The 20,706-nt window shown below is 41.2% G+C and overlaps 1 protein-coding gene across 6 annotated transcripts in view; it reads left to right on the plus strand.

The window, feature by feature from the left end:
- The first annotated feature begins 15,922 nt into the window (after positions 1-15,922).
- Positions 15,923-20,706, plus strand: part of ulk1b (serine/threonine-protein kinase ULK1) — a 38,323-nt gene continuing 33,539 nt past the window's right edge. For all 6 annotated transcript variants that reach the window (XM_023984126.2, XM_023984128.2, XM_023984129.2 and 3 more), the window contains exons 1-3: positions 15,923-16,604; positions 17,414-17,506; positions 17,617-17,658. In XM_023984126.2, coding sequence (XP_023839894.1) covers positions 16,515-16,604; positions 17,414-17,506; positions 17,617-17,658 — 225 coding nt within the window. In that variant the 5' untranslated portion in view covers positions 15,923-16,514. The remainder of the gene's footprint in view (positions 16,605-17,413; positions 17,507-17,616; positions 17,659-20,706) is intronic.

Consider the following 20,706-nt stretch of genomic DNA (forward strand, 5'->3'; position numbering starts at 1 on the left):
CCAAGTCTGGGTTTAAGGGTCTCTTTTCCAAGCTTTAAAGGATAAACATTCAACATTGGCCATTCTGTCAATCCAGCATGACTTCTGGAAACTCTGAACTGGGAAATCTCAGACTTCAGTGAGTTCAAGACAACTGGGATCTCCGACTGGGAAAATACGTTTTGAACGGTAATCCAACTCGGAATTCCAAGTTGGGAACTCTGGCCTCTTTCTAGAGCTCGGAACTGAAGATCACTGATGTCATGATTCAACCTTGTTTTTTTTCTACAAGTTCCCAGTTGTCTTGAAAGCACCATAAATCCAGAGAATGGCAGACTTTGATGACAAAATTAGCGACAAAGGATCGCTGTGCCACCTTCCTGTTGAAGTGAGCACAGCACAACAAGTTGAGTCCAAAAATGTATTGTATGCTGCTGAATAAATTATGTAACATGACAGGGAGATATGTATACTATAGCTAAGAAAGCAATACCAAGTGTATGTTGTGTAGTAAGCTGTTCGTAGCCCATGTGCCTCACCCTAATCATTTTCTCCCTTTTCACCTAATAACTTAGCCTACTCTTCTGACTTGGTGGCGCACATTTAGCCTATAGTCTGTATTAGAGAAATGCCATCATTGAATATTGTAAGAGCTTTCATTGTCTGCTTATATGCCCCCTTTATTTATCCCACGGTTCTGACTTGGTGTACAGGGAGAATACTGTCAGAACGGCCCATGTTCTGAATTCTGTCGCGGTACATTTCAAAAGTGCTGAACAACTAGTTATATTGACTACGTCCGTCCCAGCTCACTCATTAACGTCTTAATCTAAATTATGGATTCCTTCCTATCCGCTCATCATCCCCTTATGCCATAGTTTGTACATCCCAATTGTCAGTAGAAACCTCATTTGTTTAAGCAAGTCAGCCATATCAGCTACGGTTTGTTTAAGGCAGTAAATGAGGCTGAATTAACTGTTTTGCTGCCAGAATAGGCTCCGCTGATAGCCAGGTGTAGCAGGCGTTGGGACTGCTGTAGGACCTAACAGTTTGTGGGCACAGTTTGGCACCGTTATAGTGCAATGAATGTATTGTTTAGTGTTGTGTAGTGGCTTTGCTGGCATGCCCCACCAAGCGTTACTGTAACGGCTCTTCTCCTCCTCTTCATCCGAAGAGGAGGAGCAAGGATTCAACCAAAATGCAGCGGGTTGTGAATACATATTGATTTATTTACTGACGAAGACGAACACGAAAAAAAACTAATACTTGCATAAACTACAAAACAACAAACGACGTTAAACAGACCTGAACTTGTGAACATAACAAACAATGAACGCACGAACAGGAAAGAACGAACGAAAATGAATGAATGAACGAACGAGACGAGACAGTACCGTGTGGTGCAATAAACACAGACACAGCGACAATCACCCACAAACAAACAGTGTGAAACAGCCAACCTATATATGGTTCTCAATCAGAGGAAAACGTCAAACACCTGTCTCTGATTGAGAACCATATAAGGCTAATTTCAAGTGACCTAAACAAGAAACACAAAACATATAATGCCCACCCCAACTCACGCCCTGACCAACTAAACACATACAAAAAATAACATAAAACAGGTCAGGAACGTGACAGTTACATGCTAAAATCGCCACTGATTGTATAAACAAAGAAGTCGGCTCTGAGAGTATAGAAACATTTTGTATCAATAAGGCAGCGAGAATATTAACATTGCAACATAGTTGCCAACAAGGAGGAGGACCGCACAAATGTTTCCCCGGGCCAGCTTGTCTCTATCTGATTATTGTGGTGCCTACATAGCATTTGCACTATCTGGGTGCTCATTATATTTACTTAGCAAAATTTAATTATGTTTTGCTAGCATGATTAATCCGTTAGAATATGCCATTTTAATTCAGGAAAATGGGCAAGCAAGACTGATCGAGTGAGAGGTGGAAATGCATTATACCAGAGGCAGATAGGCTTCAGGTAGGGATTAGGGATGCAGGCAGAGGATGATGATGAAGTAGGCCTACAGCAAGAAGTTAAAAAGTTAGCCCAACTAAATCATTAATGATTTGCATTTTCTCAATTATCGTTCTGTCACTGCAATGCAATGCACATTTGTTATTGCCTACCATTGTTATTGTATTTGAAGCCAAAAACATGACATGTGTTTAGGGGGAATGCTCTAAATAGCAAGTTGTTCAGTTCATACCTATAGGCCTACATGAAACCAAAATTGGGCAAATAAATTAAAATAACAATTATGCTTACAGCTATCACAATTTATATTTTAATAGCAATTAAGCAGGTTTTAGTTTTGAATGGTCCCCACCTCTCAATTCCCAGTTAAATTAACCCCTGGCTATCAAATTACATTATGTTAAACGGGTGTCCTGACTCTCTGAGGTCATTAAAGATCCCATGGCACTTATCGTAAGAGTAGGGGTGTTAACCCCGGTGTCCTGGCTAAATTCCCAATCTGGCCCTCAAACCATCACGGTCACCTAATAATCCCCGGTTTACGATTGGCTCATTCATCCCCCTCCTCTCCCCTGTAACTATTCCCCAGGTCGTTGCTGTAAATGAGAACGTGTTCTCAGTCAACTTGCCTGGTAAAATAACGGATAAATAAATAAATAAAATAAAAATGTTCAAATGCCAACATCAAATTCAAAGCAATAGGTGCACTGCCTAAAAGACACTGCCCTCAGCTTTCTAAAACAGTCAGAAAAGGCGCACAGGCTGGCTGCTCTCCGAGCAGTGCTCCCATGGTCCTAAAGCCAGCAATAACACTAAACAGCCGTTGCATTTTAATCGGAATTGGAATGATTTTTACTTTTTGTTGTTGTTGCCAACTTCAAAGGAATACTTTTTTGGTCTTTACCTAGGGTATGGGGACCCAACTAACGCCCCCGGGGAAGGCTATCGACTATTATTAGGTGACAACTTTTTGGTGTCGCTCATCTGCAGTACATCACCTCTAGCTCCCGTGTCCTCACTTGGGAAGACCTGCACTGTCCCCTAGTGGTGAAAAGAAATCAAATACTATTGTGATAACGTGGGGAAACTATTTTTTATCTTCGTAATATAGGACTTTGTTTGCACTTGCAAAAAAAAATCCGACATTTAGAAGATAAAGGTGGAAAGATGATAACCCAATCCAAGGAATGAAGGTAGAATGTAGGTGGAGAAGACAGGAAATAGACTGTGTCTGAGTAGGAGGGCAAAATCAGAGTAGGGGGGCAAAGTCTGACTAGGAGGCTAAAGCATAGACAGAAAGTAAGGTTCGTAATAGGCTACCAAAGTCCGAGTAGGAGGGCAAAGTCTGAGTAGGAGGCCTAATGTGACCACCACAAGAGAGCTCGAACTTGCTTTACTGACCATATTGATACTTTTGATGATTGGCCAAATTATAAAACACAAATTAGCCTATGATATGAATTAATAACGACAAGATTAGCTAATTACATCAAATCAAATTGTATTTCTCGCATACACATATTTAGCAGATGGATGTTATTGCGGCAGTGGAGGCTGGTGGGAGGAGCTATAGTAGGAGGGCTGACTGTAATTGCTGGAATGGAATTAATGGGACGGTATAAAACATAAGGAAACGACATGTATGTATGTAATATATATATATATAGTACCAGTCAAAAGTTTGGACACATCTACTCATTCAAGGGTTTTTCTTTATTATTTTTGTTTTCTACATTGTAGAATAATAGTGAAGACATCAACTATGAAATAACACATTTGGAATCATGTAGTAACCAAAAAAGGGTTAAACAAATTCTTCAAAGTAGCCACCCTTTGCCTTGATGACAGCTTGCACACTCTTGGCATTCTCTCAGCCATGCATTCCAGGTGAGCTAGTCACCTGGAATGCGTTTCAATTAACAGGTGTTTCTTGTTAAAAGTTAAGTTGTGGATTTTCTTTTTTTCTTAATGTGTTTGAGCAAATAAGTTAATGTTGTGACAAGGTAGGGGGTGGTATACATAAGATAGCCCTATCTGGTAAAAGACCAAGTCCGTATTATGGCAAGAACAGCTCAAATAAGTAAAGAGAAACGACAGTCCATCATTACTTGAAGGTGACATGAAGGTCAGTCAAAGCGGAAAATGTAAAGAACTTTGAAAGTTTCTTCAAGTGCGGTCGCAAACACCATCATGAAACAAGTGGTGTAAAGCACTTAAGTAAAAATACTATAAAGTACTACTAAAGTCATTTTTTTTGGTATCTGTACTTCACTTTACTATTTTTTCTTTGGACATTTACTTTTACTTCACTACATTCCTACAGAAAATAATGTACTTTTTACTCCATGCATTTTCCCTGACACCCAAAAGTACTTGTTACATTTTTAATTCTTAGCTGGACAGGAAAATCATCCAATTCACGCACTTATCAGGAGAACACCCCTGGTCATCTCTACTGCTTCTGATCTGGCGGACTCACTAAACACCAGTGCTTCGGTTTGTGTTGGAGTGTGCCCCTGGCCACCAGTAAAAAATATATATATATTTTGAAATCATGCCGTCTGGTTTGAAATGATTTGTACTTTTACTTTTGATACTTAACTACATTTTATCAATACCATTTACTTTTGATACTTAAGTATATTTAAAACAAAATACTTTTAGACTCAAGTAGTATTTTACTGGTGACTTTCACTTTTACTTGAGTAATTCTTTATTTACATATCTTTACTTTTACTCAAGTATGACAATTGAGTACTTTTCCATCACTGGATGAAACTGGTTCTCATGAGTACTGCCACAAGAAAGGAAGACCCAGAGTTACCTTTGCTGCAGAGGATAAGTTCATTAGAGTTAACTGCACCTCAGATTGCAGCCCAAATAAAGTAACAGACACATCTCAACATCAACTGTTCAGAGGAGACTGCGTGAATCAGGCCTTCATGGTTGAATTGCTGCACAGAAACCACTACTAAAGGACACCAATAAGAAGAGACTTGTTTGGGTCAAGAAACACAAGCAATGGATATTAGACCGATGGAAATCTGTCCTTTGGTCTGTTGAGTCAAAATGTGCTATTTTTGGTGCCTCCGTGTCTTTGTGAGACACAGAGTRGGTGAACGGATGATCTCTGCATGGGTGGTTCCCACCGTGAAGCATGGAGGAGGAGGTGTGGGGGTGCTTTGCTGGTGACACTGTCTGTGATTTATTTAGAATTCTAGGCACACTTAACCAGCAAGGCTACCATAGCATTCTGCAGCGATACGCCATCCCATCTGGTTTGCACTTAGTGGGACAATCATTTGTTTTTCAACAGGACAATGACCCAAAATACACCTCCAGGCTGTGTAAGGGCTATTTGACCAATGAGAGGAGAATGATGTAGTGCTGCATCAGATGACCTGGCCTCCACAATCACCCAACCTCAACCCAATTGAGATGGTTTGGGATTAGTTGGACCGCAGAGTGAAGGAAAACAAGCTAAAAGTGCTCAGTATATGTGGGAACTCCTTCAAGACTGTTGGAAAAGCATTCCTCATGAAGCTGTTGAAAGAATGCCAAGAGTGTGCAAAGCTATTATCAAGGCAAATAGTGGCTACTTTGAAGAAACTCAAATATAAACTATATTTGGATTTGTTTAACACTTTTTTCATTACTACATGATTCCATATGTGTTATTTCATAGTTTGATGTCGTCAGTATTATTCTACAATGTAGAATTTGGAAGAAATAAAGAAAAACCCTTGAATGAGTAGATGTGTTCGGACACATCTACTCATTCAAGGGTTTTTCTTATTTTTTGTAGATATATAGTGACGACAATCAAAACTATGAAAATACACATATGGAATCATGTAGTAATGAAAAAGTGAAAAACAAATCAAAATATAGTTTATATTTATATATATATATATAATATATATATATATATATATATAATATATATATATATATATTATAATATTATATATTATATATATATATATATACAGTGGGGAGAACAAGTATTTTGATAACTGCCGATTTTGCAGGTTTTCCTACTTACAAAGCATGTAGAGGTCTGTAATTTTTATCATAGGTACACTTCAACTGTGAGAGACGGAATCTAAAACAAAAATCCAGAAAATCACATTGTATGATTTTTAAGTAATTCATTGGCATTTTATTGCATGACATAAGTATTTGATCACCTACCAACCAGTAAGAATCCGGCTCTCACAGACCTGTTAGTTTTTTCTTTAAGAAGCCTCCTGTTCCCACTCATTACCTGTATTAACTGCACTGTTTGAACTCGTTACCTGTATAAAAGACACCTGTCCACACACTCAATCAAACAGACTCCAACCTCTCCACAATGGCCAAGACCAGAGAGCTGTGTAAGGACATCAAGGATAAAATTGTAGACCTGCACAAGGCTGGGATGGGCTACAGGACAATAGGCAAGCAGCTTGTGTGAGAAGGCAACAACTGTTGGCGCAATTATTAGAAAATAGAAGAAAATAGAAGAAGTTCAAGATGATGGTCAATCACCCTCGGTCTGGGGCTCCATGCAAGATCTCACCTCGTGGGGCATCAATGATCATGAGGAAGGTGAGGGATCAGCCCAGAACTACACGGCAGGACCTGGTCAATGACCTGAAGAGAGCTGGGACCACAGTCTCAAGAAAACCATTAGTAACACAACGCCGTCATGGATTAAAATCCTGCAGCGCACACAAGGTCCCCCTGCTCAAGCAGGCGCATGTCCAGGCCCGTCTGAAGTTTGCCAATGACCATCTGGATGATCCAGAGGAGGAATGGGAGAAGGTCATGTGGTCTGATGATTCAAAAATAGAGCTTTTTGGTCTAAACTCCACTCGCCGTGTTTGGAGGAAGAAGAAGGATGAGTACAACCCCAAGAACACCATCCCAACCGTGAAGCATGGGGTGGAAACATCATTCTTTGGGATGCTTTTCTGCAAAGGGGACAGGACGACTGCACCGTATTGAGGGAGGATGGATGGGGCCATGTATTGCGAGATCTTAGCCAACAACCTCCTTCCCTCAGTAAGAGCATTGATGATGGGTCGTGGCTGGGTCTTCCAGCATGACAACGACCCGAAACACACAGCCAGGGCAACTAAGGAGTGGGTCCGTAAGAAGCATCTCAAGGTCCTGGAGTGGCCTAGCCAGTCTCCAGACCTGAACCCAATAGAAAATCTTTGGAGGGAGCCGAAAGTCCGTATTGCCCAGCGACAGCCCCGAAACCTGAAGGATCTGGAGAAGGTCTGTATGGAGGAGTGGGCCAAAATCCCTGCTGCAGTGTGTGCAAACCTGGTCAAGAACTACAGGAAACGTATGATCTCTGTAATTGCAAACTAAGGTTTCTGTACCAAATATTCAGTTCTGCTTTTCTGATGTATCAAATACTTATGTCATGCAATAAAATGCAAATTAATACTTAAAAATCATACAATGTGATTTTCTGGATTTTTGTTTTAGATTCCTTCTCTCACAGTTGAAGTGTACCTATGATAAAAATTACAGACCTCTACATGCTTTGTAAGTAGGAAACCTGCAAAATTGTCAGTGTATCAAATACTTGTTCTCCCACTGTATATATACAGTTGAAGTCAGAAGTTTACTTACACCTTAGCCAAATACATTTCAACTCAGTATTTCACAATTCCTGACATTTAATCCTGGTAAAAATTCCCTGTCTCAGGTCAGTTAGGATCACCACTTTATTTTAAGAATGTGAAATGTCAGAAAATAAGTAGAGAGAATTATTTCTTTCAGCTTTTATTTCTTTCATCACATTCCCAGTGGGTCAGAAGTTTACATACACTCAATTAGTATTTGGAAGCATTGCCTTAAAAATTGTTTAACTTGGGTCAAACATTTTGGGTAACCTTCCACAAGCTTCCCGCAATAAGTTGGGTGAGTTTTGGCCCACTCCTCCTGACAGAGCTGGTGTAACTGAATCAGGTTTGTAGGCCTCCTTGCTCACACACGCTTTTTCAGGTCTGCCCACAAATTCTCTATAGGATTGAGGTCAGGGCTTTGTAATGGCCACTCCAATACCTTGACTTTGTTGTCCTTAAGCCATTTTGCCACGATTGGGAAGTATGCTTGGGGTCATGGTCCATTTGGAAGACCCATTTGCGACCAAGCTTTAACTTCATGACTGATGTTCTTGAGATGTTGCTTCAATATATCCACATAATCTCCGTCCTCATGATGCCATCTATTTTGTGAAGTGCACCAGTCCCTCCTGCAGCAAAGCACCCCCACAACATGATGCTGCCACCCCCGTGTTTCACGGTTGGGATGGTGTTCTCGGCTTGCCAAGCCTCCCCCTTTTTCCTCCAAACATAACGATGGTCATTATGGCCAAAGAGTTCTATTTTTGTTTCATCAGACCAGAGGACATTTCTCCAAAAAGTACAACCTTTGTCCCCATGTGCAGTTGCAAACCGTAGTCTGGCTTTTTTATGGTGGTTTTGGAGCAGTGGCTTCTTCCTTGCTGAGCGGCCTATCAGGTTATGTCGATATAGGACTCATTTTACTGTGGATATAGATACGTTTGTACCTGTTTCCTCCAGCATCTTCACAAGGTCCTTTGCTGTTGTTCTGGGATTGATTTGCATTTTTCGCACCAAAGTACGTTCATCTCTAGGAGACAGAGCGCGTCTCCTTCATCAGCAGTATGATGGCTGCATGGTCCCATGGTGTTTATACTTGCATACTATTGGAACTAAGGGGTCTAGCCCGAACCATGAAAAACAGCCCCAGACCATTATTGCTCCTCCACCAAACTTTACAGTTGGAACTATGCAATCGGGCAGGTAGCGTTCTCCAAACCCAGATTTGTCCGTTGTACTGCCAAATGGTGAAGCGTGATTCATCACTCCAGAGAACATGTTTCCACTGCTCCAGAATCCAATGGCAGTGAGCTTTATACCACTTCAGCCGACGCTTGGCATTGCGCATGGTGATCTTAGGCTTGTGTGCAGCTGCTCGGCCATGGAAACCCATTTCATGAAGCTCCCAACAAACAGTTATTGTGCTGACGTTCCTTCCAGAGGCAGTTTGGAACTCGGTAGGGAGTGTTGCAACCAAGGACAGACGTTGTTTCGCACTATGCGCTTCTGCACTCGGCATTCCGGTTCTGTGAGCTTGTGTGGCCTACCACTTGCTCCTAGACATTTCCACTTCACAATAACAGCACTTACAGTTGACCAGGGCAGCTCTAGCATGGCAGAAATTTGACGAACTGACTTGTTGGAAAGGTGGCATCCTAAGACAGTGCCATGTTGAAAGTCACTGAGCTCTTCAGAAAGGCCATTCTACTGCCAATGTTTGCATGGTTGTGTGCTCGATTTTATACACCTGTCAGCAATGGGTGTGACTGAAATAGCCAAATCCGCTAATTTGAAGGGGTGTCCATATACTTTTGTATATATAGTATATTTGAAGAAAACGTAGGATAAAATGGTATATGTATAGCAACAGTTAAATAGGATGGTCTTGACTAGAATACAGTACAGTGCCTTTGGAAAGTTTTCAGCCCCCCTGACTTTTTCCACATTTTGTTACGTTACAGCCTTATTCTAAAATGTATAAAATATTTTTTTTCATCAGCAATCTACAAACAATACCCCATAATGACGAAGCAAAAACAGGTTTTTAGAAACAGAAATACCTTATTTAAATAAGTATTCAGACCCTTTGCTATGAGACTCGAAATTGAGCTCAGGTGCATCCTGTTTCCATTGATCATCCTTGAGATGTTTCTACAACTTGATTGGAGTCTACCTGTGGTAAATTCAATTGATTGGACATGATTTGGAAAGGCACACACCTGTCTATATAAGGTTCCACAGTTGACAGTGCATGTCAGAGCAAAAACCAAGCCTTGAGGTCGAAGGAATTGCCCGTAGAGCTCCGAGACAGGATTGTGTCAAGGCACAGATCTGGGGAAGGGTACCAAGAAATTTCTGCAGCATTAAAAGTCCCCAAGAACACAGAGGCCTCCATCATTCTTAAATGGAAGAAGTTTGGAACTACCAAGACTCATCCTAGAGCTGGCCGTCCAACCAAACTGAGCAATCGGGGGAGAAGGACTTTGGTCAGGGAAGTGACAAAGAACCGAACGGTCACTCTGACAGAGCTCTAGAGTTCCTCTGTGGAGATAGGAGAACCTTCCAGAAGGACAACCATCTCTGCAGCAATCCACCAATCAGGCCTTTATGGTAGTGGCCAGACGGAAGCCACTCCTCAGTAAAAAGCACAACAGCCCGCTTGGAGTTTGCCAAAATGCACATAGACTCACAGACCATGAGAAACAAGATTCTCTGGCCTGATGAAACCAAGTTAGAACTCTTTGGCCTAAATCCCAAGCGTCACATCTGGAGGATTTGATTACAATTTTTATGTAATCTTTATTGAACTAGGCAAGTCGGTTAACAAATTTTTATTTACAATGACGGCCTATCAAAAGGCAAAAGACAAAAAGACGTCCTGCGGGGACCGGGGCTTGGATTAAAAAATATATTTAACATATAAATATAAGACAAAACACACATCACGACAAGAGAGACAACACAAAACTACATAAAGAGAGACCTACGACAACAACATAGCAAGGCAGCAACACATGACAACACAGCATGGTAGCAACACAACATGACAACAACATGGTAGGAAAACAACATGGTAGCAGCACAAAACATGGTACAAACATTATTGGGCACAGACAACAGTGCAAAGGGCAAGAAGGTAGAGACAACAATACATCACGCAAAGCAGCCACAACTGTCAGTAAGAGTGTCCATGATTGAGTCTTTGAATGAAGAGATTGAGATAAAACTGTCCAGTTTGAGTGTTTGTTGCAGCTCGTTCCAGTCGCTAGCTGCAGCGAACTGAAAAGACGTGCGACCCAGGGATGTGTGTGCTTTGGGGACATTTAACAGAATGTGACTGGCAGAACGTGTGTTGTATGTGGAGGATGAGGGCTGCAGTAGATATATCAGATAGGGGGGAGTGAGGCCTAAGGGGGTTTTATAAATAAGCATCAACCAGTGGGTCTTGCGACGGGTATACAGAGATGACCAGTTTACAGAGGAGTATAGAGTGCAGTGGTGTGTCCTATAAGGAGCAATGGTGGCAAATCTGATGGCCGAATGGTAAAGAACATCTAGCCGCTCGAGAGAACCCTTACCTGCTGATCTATAAATTATGTCTCCGTAATCTAGCCGAGGTAGGATGGTCATCTGAATCAGGGTTAGTTTGGCAGCTGGGGTGAAAGAGGAGCGATTACGATAGAGGGAACCAAATCTAGATTTAACTTAAGCCTGCAGCTTTGATATGTGCTGAGAGAAGGACACTGTACTGTCTAGCCATACTCCCAAGTACTTGTATGAGGTGACTACCTCAAGCTCTAAACCCTCAGAGATAGTAATCACACCTGTGGGGAGAGGGGCATTCTTCTTACCAAACCACATTACCTTTGTTTTGAAGGTGTTCAGAACAAGGTTAAGGATAGAGAAAGCTTGTTGGACACTAAGAAAGCTTTGTTGTAGAAAATTTAACACAAAATCCAGGGAGGGGCCAGCTGAGTATAAGACTGTATCATCTGCATATAAATGGATGAGAGAGCTTCCTACTGCCTGAGCTATGTTGTTGATGTAAATTGAGAAGAGCATGGGGCCTAGGACTGAGCCTTGGGGTACTCCCTTGGTGACAGGCAGTGGCTGAGACAGCAGATTTTGGGGGTCATCACTGGTCAGGTAGGGGGATTCTAGCCTACTTTAAAAAGAAATATCCAAAAGAAATATTCTTAATCCATACATTATTTGGCTTTGGTATTTGTAAAAAAAAATGTTTTTAAAAATAGAAAAGAATGGCAAACGAATATCATCATGAGCCAACTTTTGCTGTTTGTAACCAAGTGGGAGTAAATATCAGTTGGTCGCACTCTTGTGATTTGAACTAGTTGAAAAATGCTGATTGGCTAATGGCCAACAAGCTCGCTATGTAAACAATAAACTAAAAGTACGGATATCATGCTTGTAAACAAATGATAGTGTTCAAAAACTATATTATTAATAGATTGCTTTTCGTAAATAATGTTTTGTTGTTGCATTTAACTGCTGAAAATGCTGTTATCAAGGTCATTTCCTTAGTAGGTGACATCAGAGGTCAGCATATGGGAGCTCAGTATGATAGACAAGTTTCCCACTCATAATTACCTGTTAGAGGGCCATTCAAGTGGACTTTTCCCAGTCGTGTGTGGTCAATTTCCATTTCCCACTTGGTTACGAATGCAGCATTAACCTGCTGTGTTGGCCTACATTTGGCTGTTCCTGATGTTTTGTTCTGTATGTCCTGTCCTCTATGTTGTTTGTTATGTGTGTACTGTGTAGTCTCCTAAGTACTCCAATTCCTTCAAGGGAAAATAAATTGCATCGAATTCAATTGAAATACTGTTTGTTAGTCAGTTTGTCCCTAGAATGTTGGAAACACTGTCTACTACAGATTAGACAACATTCTATTCTCACATTCTATTATATGTGATGTCAAGCCTTATTATTACATTTAGTTTTGTAGCCATGATAAAACACTCAGGACAACAAATAAGGACATTTTAATCAATTAAATTATTAACGCTCTCGAGTGGCACAGCGGTCTAAGGCACTGCATCTCAGTGCTAGAGGCGTCACTACAGACACCCTGGTTTGGATCCAGGCTGCATTGTAACCGGCTGTGATTGGGAATCCCATAGGGCAGCGCACAATTGGCCCAGCGTTGTCTGGGTTTGGCTGGTGTAGGCCATCATTGTAAATAAGAATTTGTCCTTAACTGACTTCCCTAGTTAAATAAAGGTTCAATTAAAAAACGTCTGTACTGTAGTTCAGTGTGCAGCTAGCTAGTGTTCATCATAATGGCCCTTTAATATTCAATAATGTAGCCATTCATATTAAAAACTATAATAAGTAACTCATAAGTCTGTGTACATACACACGCAAGTGGTGTTGGAGGGCCAGTAGGAGGCACTCTTTCCTCTGGTCTGAACAAAGATCCCAATGCCCCAGGGCAGTGATTGGGGACACTGCTCTGTGTAGGGTGCCGTCTTTCGGATGGGATGTTAAACGGGTGTCCTGACTCTCTGAGGTCATTAAAGATCCCATGGCACTTGTCGTAAGAGTAGGGGTGTTAACCCCGGTGTCCTGGCTAAATTCCCAATCTGGCCCTCAACCATCACGGTCACCTAATAATCCCCAGTTTACAGTTGGCTCATTCATCCCCCTCCTCTCCCCTGTAACTGTCCCCAGGTCGTTGCTGCAAATGAGAACGTGTTCTCAGTCAACTTACCTGGTAAAATAACGGAAAAATAAAATAAATAAAAACATACACACGCACGCTTGCACAGACGGGTATTGGGGATGTGTATGACCCTCATTCAACACTGATTTATAACACATGGTGCCAGTAGAGATGTCAATTTGGTTTCAACCATAATGTTATTATTACACTTGTGTTATAAGATTCCATAAAATGTGTGCTTTTACTATAATAATAATAATAAGACTCGACATCAGTTCTGCTATCAAAGACAACAGCCTATTGTAGTCTAACTACTGGTATTGGCTAGGACTAGGTGGTCTATAGCCCCACAGTGGTTTCATAATACCCATAAAACCTACCGGTCAAACAGGGAAATGGTTCCAATCGTTTTTCCACCATTCATTTTTCCCATAGGGGATTTTAGAAACATTTAAAATAAAGGTGACCTTGGCATGACCTTTTAATACCCATTTAAATTTCTCTAGGACAAGGTGACTTTTATAAATATATTCGGCTCTATTTACTCTCAGATTCTAAAATGCTAATTAGCATCAACGTAGAGATCGTTTGATTTGATTTGAAAAAGCATGGAAAACTACAAATACCTGCAAGCTCCTGCACGTCATCTCTAGTTGACACCTTTGCTACCAGGTATTGTGTCAATTTAAAACTTGCACAAGACAGTTGAAATGTAGCCAATTTATTACTACATTTACCTAAAATTAGCTAGTTAATCCATAGAATCTTACCTTTGCCACGATTGGGCAGTCTCGTCCAGATCATCATGGCATTTGTAGTACTTTTATAACTAAATGACAATCGCCCCGTAGCACACACTTCTGTCATCATGAAGTACTTTGATAGGCCAGTTAATTAAGGATCATATCACCTCTACCTAACCTGACACCAATTTGCTTACCGCCCCAATAGATCCACAGACGATGCAATCACCATTGCACGGCACACTGCCCTATCCCACCTGGACAAGAGAAATACCTATGTACGAATGCTGTTCATTGACTATAGCTCAGCCTTCAACACCATAGTACCCTCCAAGCTCATCATCAAGCTCGGGGCCCTGGGTCTGAACTCTGCCCTGTGCAACTGGGTCCTGGACTTCTTGACGGGCCACCCCCAGGTGGTGAAGGTAGGGAACAACACCTCCACTTCACAGATCCTCAACACAGGGGCTCCACAAGGGTGCGTACTCCCTGTTTACCCATGACTGCTTGGCCACACATGCCTCCAACTCAATCATCAAGTTTGCAGGCGACACAACCATAGTAGGCCTGATTACCAACAATGACGAGGTGAGGGCTCTGGCGGAGTGTTGCCAGGAAAATAACCTCTCATTCAACGTCAACAAAACGAAGGAGTTGATGCTGGACTTCAGGAAAAAGCAGCAGGAACACGCTCCTATCCACATTGACGGGACCACAGTGGAGAAGGTGGAAAGCTTCAAGTTCCTCGGCATACACATCACTGACGATCTGCAATGATCCACCCCCATAGACAGTGTGGCGCAACAGTGCCTCTTCAACCTCAGGCTGAAGAAATTTGGCTTGGCCCTTAAGACCCTCACAAACTTTTACAGATGCACAATTGAGAGCATCCTGTCGGGCTGCATCACCGCCTGGAACGGCAACTGCACCACCCGCAATCGCAGGGCTCTCCAGAGGGTGGTGCGGTCTGCCCAACGCATCACCGGGGGCACACTGCCTGCCCTCCAGGACACCTATAGCAGCCGATGTCACAGGAAGGCCAAAAAGATCATAGACATCAACCACCCGAGCGACGGCCTGTTCACCCCGCTATCATCCAGAAGGCGAGGACAGTACAGGTGCATCAAATATGGGAAATAAATACTGAAAAACAGGGTTACTCAACCCTGCACCCTAGAGGCTGCTGCCCTATATACATGGAATCACTGGTCACTTCAATAACGGAACACTAGTCACTTTAATAAATCAAATCAAATCAAATGTATTTATATAGCCCTTCGTACATCAGCTGATATCTCAAAGTGCTGTACAGGAGGTAATAATGTTTACATACTGCTTTACTAATTTCATATGTATATACTGTATTCTATTCTACTGTATTTTAGTCAATGACACTTCGACATTGCTCATTCTAATATTTATATATTTCTTAATTCCATTATTTGACTTTTAGATTTGTGTGTATTGTTGTGAATTGTTAGATATTACTGTACTGTTGGAGCTAGGAACACAAGCATTTTGCTTCACCCACAATAACATCTGCTAAATATGTGACCAATAAAATTTGATTTGATAGCCACATTAGCAGCTAATTAGCGTTTCATTTTTCGGGGGTAAATATATTGATAAAAGTCACCTTGTCCTAGAGAGATTTACATGTATCAAAACGTCACCCCGGGAAAAGCCTACACAAAACACAGCCCTTTTTTTCTATAATCCCTTATGAGAAAAATTAATGGTGGAAAAACGATTGGAACCATTTACCTGTTTGACCGCTAGGTTTAATGGGTGATATGGCTCATACTGTTGTACTCTATAGTGTAGTCTCTACGTGGTTACATGCAGTAGAGTACGCAACAACAGAACACCGATGTGACACCTCTCTTTAAAATAAAGCTTTAAGTTCGTGCGCCTGCGCCACATTTTGGGGCTTGTAGAGTAACTGAAGGCTTTGTTGAGACCACCATCGATACGAGGATTGCTCTGCAAAGAAAAAAAGAACTATTACTCAAGCCCATTGAAAATATTACGAGATGCCGCTTGCCTAATTATCGTGAACTTGCGTTGGAACAAATTACAACACATTATTGAACGGGTTGCAATGGAGCCAACGATTTCCTCCGTATACAAACAAAACCGAGGCTTATGTTTTTAAGGTGGATATTTAAGCTAGCAGCTATATAGCCAGTCTACATTGGAGTTATTGTCTCTTTGTAAACACTGCGTCAGTTGTGCTAGCTAGTTAACTACCATAACAAAAAAACATGGGACTCGTATATTGTTGAAAGGAGGCCGACTCCTTTCCATTCGTTAGCTAAACATGAGAGAAGAAAATCGTTCTTTCTCAGGAAGGCAGCCCATGGCAATCGAAAGACGAGGTGAACTTTCCAGCTGTGCCGACTTCACGGAGGAGAAAGGGACATCCGAGAGAGATCTGCAACCCTGCAACGCTTTTCATTTGACCTCAAAATAAAACCCGGAGGTTCTGGAGCGATGGAAACCGTGGGGAAATTCGAGTTCAGCAGGAAGGATTTGATAGGACACGGTGCATTTGCGGTGGTGTTCAAAGGCAGGAATAGAGAGGTGAGGGGACGATGTGGGATTTTTTTTAACGTATTTTAATTTATTTTTTATCTAGATCTAACAAGATTGTATCAATTTAGCTATTATTCAAATGAAGTCTTCCCGTATGCATTGTTCATGATGTTACTCCTACGTTTGTAGAATTTACTCTATGTTGTTTTAGTACGACCTTAAATCGAGAGGCCTGGCAGCTGAAGGATGTGATCGTCTGGGTTGATGATGAAAAATGTCAACAGCCATTTGCAGATGAAATGTGATCTTTTGAGTCTCATGATGATAATTTATTACAAGAGTATTATGAACATAAATTAGTATTTTTCTTTAACAGTTTGGTGGGTGGGTTTGTGATGGTCTAACATCTAGGTTAGAATTATAATTTTATGTTGAAGTGGGTGGGGAGGGTGTTCAAATCGAGATGAAGATGTGAAATGATAAAGAGGGGGAAAAATTGCTATTCCAAAAGTCCAAATTTAAGTATTGACCACAAAGGCATGCTGAGACATGTCTGTCCAACAGCAACACACTTCATGCTGAGGGAGGATTCTGGTCCATGGGAAAATGGAGCCAAGCCTGCTATACATTCCTCTATATGTTGTCACCATGCCTCTTATAGCTAGTAGGTAACTAAGGATTTAAGTCCTGTGTCCATCGTTAATTCCTTCGCTATATAGTAGGCTACCTTACCACTTTCACTATTTTATGTTCCATGCATTTCACCTATTAACATTCATTAAACAAGCCTTACAGGCACCCAGAAAACTGTAGTCAAACTGCATTCTAATTCATAATTCTTGTTTGTCTGTTTTTAGAAACACGACTGGGAGGTGGCCGTGAAATGCATAAACAAGAAGAACTTGGCAAAGTCTCAGACCCTTTTGGGGAAAGAGATCAAAATTCTCAAGGTAAGGCAACCAGTTTTATTTTGATGTAGTATATTCAATCATTTCCATATGTTTACTCAAATTGAGTTTTTGTTTGCAAAGAACTAACATTTCCTGTTTATTTTCCCCAGGAACTAAAACATGAAAACATTGTTGCATTACATGACTTTCAGGTATGTATTATTAAGCCAAATACATTTTTAAGAAATGTGTGGACAGGGCAAGATTTCTACTATGGAGTTTGAACTTCTGTTTACACTAAGTTTAAAGCGTGTCATGTTTTTCTTCCATGTCCCAGTTGTCATATCAGCCAAGTAGACCATTTGTGCGTTTTGGATGAAATGCTAATTTTGACCCACTTCTGTTCATTTAATCTTTGTTACATCACTTACTGATTGTGACCAAAGTTGGATGTTTCTATACTGGGCTCTGGGATGTATACTTATATACTTATCATAGGCTGTTTATATTGTAAGGACCCTGGGTTTATAAGCGTGGATATCGACTCTGCCACTTGAGCATGCTTTTGGGGCACAGTCGATAGCGCACTGGACTTCGGGCTAGAAGGTCGAGGGTTCGAGTCCTGCTCCCTGCCTGTTTCATTACAATATATATATATTTTTTAAACTTTTAGCTAATGATATTCATGGTTAAGAAACGTTTTGCCAATGATCTACATTTTTGTTATTCATGGTCTTCCTACACATGAAAACATTGACAATCATGAATACTGGAGCAGCTTCAAAATATCCACATCTTACAACACAAATTGGCCCGACCCAGTGTAGCTTGATCTGTGCTAATTTCAAGACACGTTAGTTCATTTGACGATCCTTTCAGCCTCAAGCAATAACAAGGTCACAGTCAGGTGGAAAACGGTTCCAGAAACTGGAATGTCACATCCCACCGAAGGGTTTTGGTAGCCATCTTTCTGTGGTCCCACTATGAAACCATATGGCTCTAAGTGGCGATGATTGAAGATGATCTCATACAGGCATGTTCCAGTAGTCAGAGGTTTGTGTTGTCACAGTGCTAAGCCAATACAGCAGCCTGCCATGTTTACACCTGTCCTCTGAGCCGCAGCCTAGGCAGCCATGCAAACTGTGTTCTCAGGTACATGATGCGTTTTATTTGTTTTCCTATGGAGTCACATAAAACTGGGATGGTAAGGATTGTATAAACCACTGCTACCTAAATCACGTTGCTTCATAAAGTCCTTTTTACATCAGCAGATTTCACAAAGTGCTTATACAGAAACCCAGGCTAAAACCCCAAACAGCAAGTAATGCAGATGTTGAAGCACAGTGGCTAGGAAGAAACCTAGTGATGAACCAGGCTCTGAGGGGTTGACAGTCCCCTTTTCACTGTGCCGTGCAGAGATTATAAGAGTACATGGCCATTTTAGGCCAGATCGTTCTTCAAGATGTTCAAACGTTCATAGATGACCAGCAGGGTCAAATACTAATCAGTGGTTGTAGAGGGTGCAAAAGGTCAGCACCTCAGGAGTTAATGTCAGTTGGCTTTTCTTAGCCGAGCATTCAGTTGTCAATGCCAGGAGGGTTGCCATTATTGATCGCTAAAAATAATTTTTGCACCTCTCCCACACTAAATTTACATCCGAACAGCAATTACTCACCACAAACTGGCAGATGCTTTTTTCCCCTTTAACCTCTCTTGGGTACGTGAGACGTTAGCGTCCCACCTCTTCAACAGCCAGTGAAACTGCTGGGCGCCAAATTCAAATACAGAAATACTCATTATAAAAATTCAGAAAACAAAACATATTTTACATAGGTTTAAAGATTAACTTCTTGTGAATCCAACCACGGTGTCAGATTTAAAAAATGCTTTACGGCGAAAGCATACCTTACGATTATTTGAGAACATAGCCCACTAGACAAATCATTACAAACAGTAACCAGCCAAGTAGAACAGTTACACAAGTCAGAAATAGAGAAAATTAATCCCTTACCTTTGATGATCTTCATATGGTTGCACTCAGCAGACATTCATTTACTCAATAAATGTTCCTTTTGTTCGATAAAGTCTCTTTATATCCAAAAACCTCAGTTTTGTTTGCGCGTTTTCTTCAGTAATCCACAGGCTCAAACGCAGTCAAAACAGGAAGACAAAAAAATCAAATTGTATCCGTAAAGTTCATAGAATATAAAAGGTAAACAAGAAAGGTACTGTCTCGGTCGCGCGCATGAAAAAGCTCTGTGACACTTTCGGGTCCACTCATTCTGACTGCTCTTACTTCCTAATTTTTCAGAATACAAGCCTGAAACAATTTCTAAAGACTGTTGACATCTAGTGGAAGGCATAGAAACTGCAATTTGAGTCCTAAGTCAATGGATACTGTAATGGTATTGAATAGAAAACTACAAAACCAAAAGAAAACTACTTCCTGAATGGGTTTTTCTCAGGTTTTCGCCTGCCAAATCAGTTCTGTTATACTCACAGACACTATTTTAACCGTTTTGGAAACTTTAGAGTGTTTTCTATCCAAATCTACCAGTTAAATGCATATCATATCTTCTGGGCCCGAGAAGCAGGCAGTTGAATTTGGGCATGCATTTCATCCAAAATTCCGAATGCTGCCCCCTACCCTAGAGAAGTTAACAAGTCCGACGAGCCCGACCTGAAGGGAACCGGGCACATGCCCAAATCCCTGTCATTTGCGTGAAGAGAAGATGGAGAAAAAGAGGACAGAGGTCAGGCTGCCTTCTGAGAATTCATAGGCGATCGAATAAACCCTCACTGCCTTCCGTTCTGCTAGTTAACATGCAATCATTGGAAAATAAAATAGACGACCTACAAGGAAGTTTAACCTACCAACGGGACATTAAAAACACATTTCTTAGGCTTCACGGAGTCGTGGCTGAACGACAACAATATCAACATACAGCTGTCTGGTTATACACTGTATCGGCAGGATAGAACCGCGACGTCTGGTAAGGCAAGGGGGGCAAACTATGTATACAGTAATCCCTCGTTTATCGCGGGGGTTACGTTCCGAAAATGACCCGCGATAAGTGAAATCCGCGAAATAGAAAACTTTTTTTTTTTTTTACAATTAGCAACTATTACATGTATACAAATACAGTGACTCGCGTGTAGGCCGTTTCGTCGACATTATGGGTTTAGGAGATGTTCGAAATTACAAGATAATTTGGCCAACTTAATGTAAATTTGCCAAGCTGTTTTATGTACGTACACAT

Source organism: Salvelinus sp. IW2-2015, linkage group LG4q.1:29, assembly GCF_002910315.2.
Source record: "Salvelinus sp. IW2-2015 linkage group LG4q.1:29, ASM291031v2, whole genome shotgun sequence".
In the NCBI taxonomy this organism is placed as follows: Eukaryota; Metazoa; Chordata; class Actinopteri; order Salmoniformes; family Salmonidae; genus Salvelinus; species Salvelinus sp. IW2-2015.